The sequence below is a fragment of the Gallinula chloropus genome, assembly GCF_964237585.1.
Source record: "Gallinula chloropus genome assembly, contig: HAP1_SCAFFOLD_810, whole genome shotgun sequence".
Taxonomy (NCBI): domain Eukaryota; kingdom Metazoa; phylum Chordata; class Aves; order Gruiformes; family Rallidae; genus Gallinula; species Gallinula chloropus.
The window spans coordinates 1-10173 of NW_028168498.1; the positions used below are offsets into that span (position 1 = coordinate 1).

At 67.3% G+C, this 10173-nt stretch overlaps 1 protein-coding gene across 1 annotated transcript; it reads left to right on the forward strand.

The window, feature by feature from the left end:
* Window positions 1–725: 725 nt before the first annotated feature.
* On the forward strand, window positions 726–9169 carry LOC311204415 (complement C4-like; the record flags this gene model as incomplete). The annotated part of the gene is made up of 5 exons (XM_084280844.1): window positions 726–815; window positions 2410–2493; window positions 3643–3726; window positions 4839–4959; window positions 6616–9169. Coding segments are annotated over 5 exons (494 nt in total), but the record flags the coding sequence as incomplete, so codon positions are not given.
* Between the last annotated feature and the right edge of the window lie 1004 nt (window positions 9170–10173).

Sequence of the window (10173 nt, forward strand, 5' to 3'; positions counted from 1 at the left end):
ATGAGGGGGTGGGATGGGAATGGGGGGGATGTGGGAGGGATGTGGGGTGGGGGGAGATGGGGGGGATGGGGGGCAGGTGGGGGTAGATGTGGGGGGGATGTGGGGTGGGGGGGAGATTGGGGGGTGGGGGGCAGGGTGGAGTGGGGGGGGCAGATGGGGGGCAGGGGGCAGATGGGGGATGGGCAGGGGGGGCAGGTGGGGGGATGGGGGGCAGATGGGGGGTGGGGGGATGGGCTGGGGGTTGGGGTGGGGGGGCTGTGGGGCAGATGGGGGGTGTGGGGCAGATGGGGGATGGGCAGGGGGGCAGGTGGGGGGATGGGGGCAGATGGGGGGTGGGGGGATGGGCCGGGGGGCAGGTGGGGGTGGGGCTGTGGGGCAGATGGGGAGCAGGGGGGCAGATATGGGGTAGATGGGGGTGGGGGGGGCGTGGTTTGGGCGGGGGGGATGTGGGGCGGGGTGGGCGGGGCCGGGGCCGGGCGCGGGCGGGCGGGGGGGCGGGGCCAGGGGGTGGGGGCGTGACCAACAGGGGGCGTGGCCGGGGAAATGGGGCGGGGTCAGCGGGGGGGGGGGGGGGGGGGGGCGGGGCCGGGGAAAGGGGGCGGGGCCAACAGGGGGCGTGGCCGGGGCGGGGCGCGGGCTCGGTGGGCGGGGCCGGGAAGGGGCGTGGCCGAGGGAGGGGGCGTGGCCAGCGGGGGGCGCGTCCCGCTGACGCCGCCCGGCCGCAGAGCGGCGCTGCCGCGTGTTCTACAGCGCCCCCCAGCGGAGCAGCGCGGGACCCGCCCTCTGCAGCCCCGGGATCTGCGTCTGTGCCCAGGGTGCGGCCGGGGGGCGGGGGGACCCCAGACCCACAGACCCCAGACCCACAGGGACCCATAGAGAGACCCACAGAGAGACCCATAGAGACCCACAGAGACCCCAGACCCACAGAGAGACCCCAGACCCACAGGGACCCAGAGAGACCCACAGAGAGACCCCAGACCCACAGAGAGACCCATAGAGAGACCCCAGACCCACAGACCCCAGACCCAGAGAGACCCCTGACCCACAGACCCCAGACCCACAGACCCCAGACCCAGAGAGACCCCTGACCCAGAGAGACCCCAGACCCACAGACCCCAGACCCAGAGAGACCCCTGACCCACAAACCCCAGACCCACAGACCCCAGACCCAGAGAGACCCCTGACCCAGAGATCCCTGACCCACAGAGACCCCAGACCCAGAGATCCCTGACCCAGAGACCCCAGACCCAGAGAGACCCAGAGAGACCCATAGAGAGACCCCAGACCCACAGACCCCAGACCCAGAGACCCCAGACCCAGAGACCCCAGACCCAGAGAGACCCATAGAGACCCATAGAGAGACCCCAGACCCAGAGACCCCAGACCCACAGAGACCCATAGAGACCCAGAGAGAGACCCCAGACCCACAGAGACCCAGGGAGACCCATAGAGAGACCCCTGAGCCACAGACCCCAGACCCACGGGGAGACCCCAGACCCAGAGACCCCTGACCCAGAGAGACCCTTGACCCAGGGACCCCAGACCCACGGGGAGACCCCAGAACCACAGACCCCAGACCCACACAGGGACCCCTGAGCCACAGACCCCTGAGCCACAGACCCCAGACCCAGGGAGAGACCCCTGAGCCACAGAGACCCACAGAGACCCCTGACCCATGGGGAGACCCCTGACCCACAGACCCCAGACCCACAGAGACCCCAGACCCACAGACCCCTGACCCAGAGACCCCTGAGCCACAGAGACCCATAGAGACCTATAGAGAGACCCCAGACCCAGGGACCCCAGACCCACAGACCCCAGACCCAGAGAGAGACCCCAGACCCACAGACCCCAGACCCACAGACCCCTGACCCACAGACCCCAGATCCAGAGAGACCCAGACCCAGAGACCCCAGACCCACAGACCCCTGAGCCACAGACCCCTGAGCCACAGAGACCCAGAGACCCCTGACCCACAGACCACAGACTCACAGACCCCAGACCCAGAGAGAGACCCCTGACCCACAGAGACCCCTGACCCACAGACCCCAGACCCAGAGAGACCCAGAGAGAGACCCCTGACCCATAGACTGACCCACAGAGACCCACACAGAGACCCCTGCCCCATAGAGACCCCTGACCCACAGAGACCCCTGAACCATAGAGAGACCCATGCCCCATAGAGACCCCTGACCCATAGACTGACCCACAGCACCCCCTGACCCACAGCCTGACCCATTCCCTGCCCCCCCAGGCGGGTGGCCCCAGAGCCCCCAGACCCCTCCCCCCAGCCCCAGCCCCCTGACCCCCCCCACCCCCTCCCCAGCCCCCATTCCCTGCCCCCTCCCAGCCCCCCGAACCCCCACAAATCCCCCAGACCCCCCCAACCCCCCTGTCCCCCCCCCCCAGGCGGGTGCCCGCGGCTGCGGCGCAGGAACCAGACGCTGGACGATCGGTTGGATTTCGCCTGTTACAGCCCCAGGGCGGCCACGGGTGAGGGGCACGGACCCCCGGGACCCCCCCCGGGACCCCTGAGACACCCTGGGACCCCCGGGACCCCCCCTGAGACCCCCTGGGACACCCTGAGACCCCCGGGACCCCCCCTGGGACCCCTGAGACACTCTGGGACACCCCTGGGACCCCCTGAGACCCCCTGGGACCTCCGGGACCCCCCGGGACCCCCTGGGAACACCTGAGACCCCCCCAGACCCCTGGGACATCCTGGGACACCCTGAGACCCCCGGGACCCCCAAGACCCCCTGGGACCCCCTGGGACACCCTGGGAACACCTGAGACCCCCTGGGACCCCCTCGGGACACCCCAGGACCCCCTGGGACCTCCGGGACCCCCCCAGGACCCCCTGGGACCCCCTGAGACCCCCTGGGACCCCTGAGACCCCCCTGGGACACCCTGGGACCTCCGGGACCCCCCCGGAACCCCTGAGACACCCCGGGACTCCCTGGGACCCCTGAGACACCCTGGGACACCCCTGGGACCCCCCGAGACTCCCTGGGACCTCCGGGATCCCCTGGGACACCCTGAGACACCCTGGGACCCCCCGGGACCCCCCCGGGACCCCCTGAGACCCCCTGGGACACCCTGAGACCCCCTGGGACCGCCCCGGGACCCCCCCAGGACCCCCTGAGACACCCTGGGACACCCTGGGACCCCCTGAGACCCCCCGGGACCCCTTGGGACACCCCTGGGACCCCCTGGGACACCCTGAGACCCCCTGGGACCCCCCCGGGACCCCCGCAGGACCCCCCGGGACCCCCTGAGACCCCCTGGGACCCCCCCTGGGACCCCCTGGGACCCCCTGAGACCCCCTGGGGCCCCTGGGACCCCCCTGGGACTTCCTGAGACCCCCTGGGACCCCCCCCGGGACCCCCAGTCACCCCAGGGATCCCCCAGTAACACTCCCCAGTGACACCAGTCACCCCCAGTCACCCCCAGTGACCACCCAGTGACCCCCAGTAACTCCCAGTAACCCCCCCCAGTCACCCCCATTGACCCCCCAGTGACCCCCAGTAACTCCCAGTCACCCCCCAGTCACCCCCAGTGACCCCCAGTAACCCCCCCAGTCACCCCCATTGACCCCTCAGTGACTCCCAGTAACTCCCAGTCACCCCCCTGCCCCCCCAGTGCTGGTGGTCCAGGCCCGGTCCCAGAGCGAGGTGGGGCCCTTCCTGGCCTTCGAGGTGGAGATCCTGGAGGCCGTGCTGGGAGGTGGGACTGGGAGCACTGGGAGCACTGGGATGGACTGGGAGGGGCTGGGAGGTGGGACTGGGAGCACTGGGAGGGGCTGGGAGGGGCTGGGAGGGGCTGGGAGGTGGGACTGGGAGCACTGGGAGCACTGGGAGGGACTGGGAGGGGCTGGGAGGTGGGACTGGGAGCACTGGGAGGGGCTGGGAGTCACTGGGAGGGGCTGGGAGGGGATTGGGGGAAGACTGGGATGGACTGGGAGAGACTGGGCTATGCTGGGAGGACACTGGGATGTACTGGGGGGCACTGGGATTTTGCTGGGATGCTGACTGGTGGTTACTGGTGCTGACCAGTGGTGGTTACTGGTGTGTACTGGTGCTGACTGGTGCTGACTGGTGGTGGTGACTGGTGTGTACTGGTGCTGACTGGTGGTTACTGGTGCTGACTGGTGGTGACTGGTGGTGGTCACTGGTGGTTACTGATGCTCACTGGTGCGTACTGGTGGAGACTGGTGGTTACTGGTGGTCACTGGTGTGTACTGGTGCATACTGGTGGTGGTGACTGGTGGTGACTGGTGGTTACTGGTGGGTACTGGTGGTGACTGGTGATGACTGGTGGTGACTGGTGGTCACTGGTGCATACTGGTGGTCACTGGTGGTTACTGGTGGTGACTGGTGGTGGTTACCGGTGGTCACTGGCGCATACTGGTGCATACTGGTGGTGACTGGTGGTGGTCACTGGTGCATACTGGTGCATACTGGTGCATACTGGTGGTTACTGGTGGTTACTGGTGGTGGTCACTGGTGCATACTGGTGGTTACTGGTGGTCACTGGTGGTGACTGGTGGTGGTTACCGGTGGTCACTGGTGCATACTGGTGCATACTGGTGGTGCCTGGTGGTTACTGGTGGTGGTTACCGGTGCTCACTGGTGGTGACTGGTGGTTACTGGTGTGTACTGGTGGTGACTGGTGGTGACTGGTGGTGACTGGTGGTGGTTACTGGTGGTCACTGGTGGTCACTGGTGCATACTGGTGGTGACTGGTGGTGACTGGTGGTGACTGGTGGTGGTTACTGGTGCATACTGGTGGTCACTGGTGGTGACTGGTGTGTACTGGTGGTGACTGGTGCGGTGCAGGGGCGGCGCCGGGGGCGCGTGTCCAGCTGCTGTCCCGCCCCGTCTGCCCGCTCAGGCTCCGCCCCCCCCGCCGGTTCCTGCTGATGGGGGGGGAGGGGCTGGAGACCGAGACCCCCGGACGGTGAGACACCCCCACACCCCCCCTGTGACACCCCCCTGTCACCCCCCTGTCACCCTGACACCCCCTGTGTGTCACCCCCCTGTCACCCTGTGTCACCCCCACACCCCTGTGACACCCCCCGTGTGTCACCCCCTGTGTCACCCCCTGTGTGTCACCCCCCCGTCACCCCCCTGTCACCCTGTGTCACCCCCTGTGACACCCCCACACCCCCTGTGACACCCCCCGTGTGTCACCCCCGTCACCCTGTGTCACCCCCACACCCCCGTCTGTCACCCCCGTCACCCTGTGTCACCCCTGTGTCACCCCCTGTGTGTCACCCCCCCGTCACCCTGTGTCACCCCCACACCCCCGTCTGTCACCCCCCATCACCCTGTGTCACCCCCACACCCCCTGTGACACCCCCCTGTCACCCTGTGTCACCCCCACACCTCCATCTGTCACCCCTGTGTCACCCTGTGTCACCCCGTGTCACCCTGTGACACCCCCAACACCCCCTGTGTGTCACCCCCCGTCACCCTGTGTCACCCCGACACTCCCTGTGTGTCACCCTCATATCACCCCTGTGTCACCCTGACACCCCCTGTGTGTCACCCCCCCTGTGTCACCCTGTGTCACCCTGTGTTACCCCAACACCCCCTGTGTGTCACCCCCCTGTGTCACACCCTGTGTCACCCTGTGTCACCCCCCCGTGTCACCCACATCACCCCCTGTCACCCCCCGTCACCCCTCTGTCACCCCCATGTCACCCTGTGTCACCCCCTGTGTCACCCCTTGTGTGTCACCCGTGTCACCCTCATATCACCCCTGTGTCACCCTGTGTCACCCCAACACCCCCAACACCCCTGTGTGTCACCCCCCCCACCCAGTGCCCCCCCATGTCCCCAAGTGCCCCCAGGTCCCCCTGTGTCCCCTTCGGTGTCCCCCCCATGCCCCCCTTGTCCCCCTCTGTCCCCCCCTGTCCCCCCAGTGCCCCCCTGTCCCCCCCATGTCCTTGTGCCCCCACAGTGTCCCCCCCGTGTCCCCAAGTGACCCCTGTCCCTCCCGTGCCCCCCCAGTGTCCCCCCAGTGTCCCCCCGTCCCCCACTGTCCCCCCCGTCCCCCCAGTGTCCCCAAGTGACCCCCTGTCCCCCATATCCCCCCCAATGTCCCCCCCAGCCCCCATGTCCCCAAGTGACCCCCTGTCCCCCCCAATGTCCCTCCCATGCCCCCCGTGCCCCCCATGTCCCCCCTGTGCCCCCCAATGTCCCCCCGTGTCCCCAAGTGACCCCTGTCCCCCCAATGTCCCCCCGTGCCCCCCAATGTCCCCCTGTGTCCCCAAGTGACCCCTGTCCCCCCGTACCCCCCCATGCCCCCCATGTCCCCAAGTGACCCCCTGTCCCCCCCAGCCCCCCCATGCCCCCCAATGTCCCCCCGTGTCCCCAAGTGACCCCCTGTCCCCCCCTGTCCCCCCAATGTCCCCCCCATGCCCCCGTGTCCCCAAGTGACCCCCTGTCCCCCCCGTGACCCCCTGTCCCCATGTCCCCCCCATGTCCCCCAGTGTCCCCAAGTGACCCCCTGTCCCCCCCTGTCACCCCCATGCCCCCCATGTCCCCCCCATGCCCCCCGTGTCCCCAAGTGACCCCTGTCCCCCCCCTGTCCCCCCCTGTCCCCCCCCAGCCCCCAGTTCGTGCTGGGTCCCCAGTGGTGGGTGGAGGAGCTGCCGCCCCCCCCCCAGAGCCGCCCCCTGCGCCGCTTCCTGGACACCCTGCGGCCCCACGGCTGCCCCTTCTGACTGGGGGCACTGGGAGCACTGGGAGCCGCTGGGGCCACGCTGCGAGCCACTGGGAGGCACTGGGACTGCACTGGGAGACGCTGCGAGGCACTGGGACCACGCTGCGAGGCACTGGGATCACACTGGGAGGCACTGGGACCACACTGGGAGGCACTGGGACTGCACTGGGAGATACTGGGAGCACTGGGAGCCGCTGGGACCATGCTGCAAGCCACTGGGAAGCACTGGGACTGCACTGGGACTGCACTGGGATCACACTGGGAGGCACTGGGACTGCACTGGGAGACGCTGCGAGGCACTGGGACCACGCTGCGAGGCACTGGGATCACACTGGGAGGCACTGGGACTGCACTGGGAGACGCTGGGAGGCACTGGGACCACGCTGCGAGGCACTGGGATCACACTGGGAGGCACTGGGACTGCACTGGGAGACGCTGGGAGGCACTGGGACCACGCTGCGAGGCACTGGGATCACACTGGGAGGCACTGGGACTGCACTGGGAGACTCTGGGAGGCACTGGGACTGCACTGGGAGACGCTGCGAGGCACTGGGACCACGCTGCGAGGCACTGGGATCACACTGGGAGGCACTGGGACTGCACTGGGAGACTCTGGGAGGCACTGAGACTGCACTGGGAGACACTGGAAGGCGCTGGAATCACACTGGGATGCACTGGGAGCCACTGGAACTGTACTGGGAGGCACTGGGATCACACTGGGAGGCACTGGGACTGTGCTGGGAGACACTGGGAGGCACTGGGACTGAGTGACTGAGGCCATACTGGGACCCTACTGGTCATACTGGGGTGACTGGGGCCATACTGGGGCTGTACTGGTCACACTGGGTTCATACTGGGACTGCACTGGGCTGATTGGGACCATACTGGGACCATACTGGGCTTATACTGGTCATACTGGGTTCATACTGGAACTGTACTGGCCTGACTGGGGCCATACTGGGGCCATACTGGTCATACTGGGATCATACTGTACATACTGGGTTCATACTGGGCATGACTGGGGCCATACTGGGACTGTACTGGGCTCATACTGGACTCATACTGGGACTGTACTGGGCTCATACTGGTCATACTGGGGGTGACTGGGACCATATTGGGATCATACTGGGCTGATACTGGGGCTGTACTGGGCTGATACTGGTCATACCGGGGCTGTACTGGGGCCATACTGGTCACACTGGGCTCATACAGGGACTGTACTGGGCTGACTGGGACCATACTGGGTCTGTACTGGTCATACTGGGGGTGACTGGGACCATACTGGGACCATAGTGGGCTTATACTGGTCATACTGGGGCTGTACTGGGGCCATACTGGTCCTACTGGGGCTGTACTGGGGCCATACTGGGCTGGTACTGGGGCCATACTGGGCTGATACTGGCCATACTGGGGCTGTACTGGGGCCATACTGGTCATACTGGGGCTGTACTGGGGCCATACTGGGCTGATACTGGCCATACTGGGGCTGTACTGGGCTGATACCGGTCATACTGGGGCTGTACTGGGACCATACTGGGCTGATACTGGTCATACTGGGGCTGTACTGGGGCAATACTGGTCATACTGGGGCTGTACTGGGGCCATACTGGGCTGATACTGGTCATACTGGGGCTGTACTGGGCTGATACTGGTCACACTGGGCTCATACTGGGACTGTACTGGGCTGACTGGGACCATACTGGGTCTGTACTGGTCATACTGGGGGTGACTGGGACCATACTGGGACCATAGTGGGCTTATACTGGTCATACTGGGCTGTACTGGGGCCATACTGGTCATACTGGGGCTGTACTGGGCCATACTGGGCTGATACTGGCCATACTGGGGCTGTACTGGGCTGATACTGGTCATACTGGGGCTGTACTGGGGCTGATACTGGTCATACTGGGACCATACTGGGCTCATACTGGTCATACTGGGGCTGTACTGGGGGCTGTACTGGGACCATACTGGGACCATACTGGGCTGATACTGGTCATACTGGGGCTGTACTGGGTCATACTGGTCATACTGGGGCCATACTGGGCTGATACTGGTCATACTGGGGCTATACTGAGGCTGATACTGGTCATACTGGGACCATACTGGGCTGATACTGGTCATACTGGGGCTGTACTGGGGTCATACTGGTCATACTGGGGCCATACTGGGCTGATACTGGTCATACTGGGGCTATACTGAGGCTGATACTGGTCATACTGGACCATACTGGGCTGATACTGGTCATACTGGGGCTGTACTGGGGCATACTGGTCATACTGGGGTCATACTGGGGCCATACTGGGCTGATACTGGTCATACTGGGGCTGTACTGGGGCCATACTGGACTGATACTGGCCATACTGGCTGATACTGGCCATACCGGGGCTGTCCTGGGCCGCGTTGTCTCCACCAATAAACGCCGCGATATGCAAATCTATGCTAATGACCTCGCGCCGGACCCGCCCCCTCCCCAGCCCCCCTCCCCGGGGTGGGGGGGGCGGCGGCACCATCGAGTCGCGGCCTCCAGCGGCGCAGAGCGGCCGGAGCCGGGGGGGGGGGGGGGGAACCCGGAAGTGCGTGCGGAACCGGAAGTGACGCCACCGCGCGGTAACGGCGCGGCCGGTTTGAATCGGCGGCGGCGGGCGGCGGAGCGCGCGGGCGTGACGTCAGCGCTGATGTCATAGGGCGCGTCATGCCCCGCCACAAGCCCACCCGCCCCCGGCGACGGGGCGCCCCGGCCCCGCCACCGACACCCGCGCCCCCGAGGACCCCGCGAGGACCCCCCGGACCCCCCAGCCCGCGGCGGCGCCGTGAGTGGGGGCGGGACCCCCCCCGGGAACCCCCCAGGACCCCCCGGGACCCCCCGGGACCCCCCAGAGACCCCCTGGGACCCCCTAGAGACCCCTGGGACCCCCTAGAGACCCCCATAGAGACTCCCGGGACCCCCCCCAGAGACCCCTCGGGACCCCCCGGACCCCCTAGAGACCCCCCGGGACCCCCTGAGACCCCCAGAGACCCCCTAGAGACCCTCGGGACCCCCCTAGAGACCCCTGGGACCCTCCCAGAGACCCCCCAGGACCCCCTAGAGACCCCCTGGGACCCCCCAGAGACCCCCCGGGATCCCCCAGAGACCCCCGGGACCCCCCAGAGACCCCTCGGGACCCCCCAGAGACCCCTCGGGACCCCCCAGAGACCCCCTGGGACCCCCTAGAGACCCCTGGGACCCCCTAGAGACCCCCTGGGAACCCCCTATAGCACCCCGGGACCCCCCCAGGGACCCCCCCCAGAGACCCCCTGGGACCCCCCAGAGACCCCCGGGACCCCTCGGGACCCCCTAGAGACCCCCCGGGAACACCCCAGAGACCCCCCAGGACCCCCCCAAGGACCCCCAGAGACCCCCTGGGACCCCTCAGAGACCCCCCGGGACCCCCTAGAGACCCC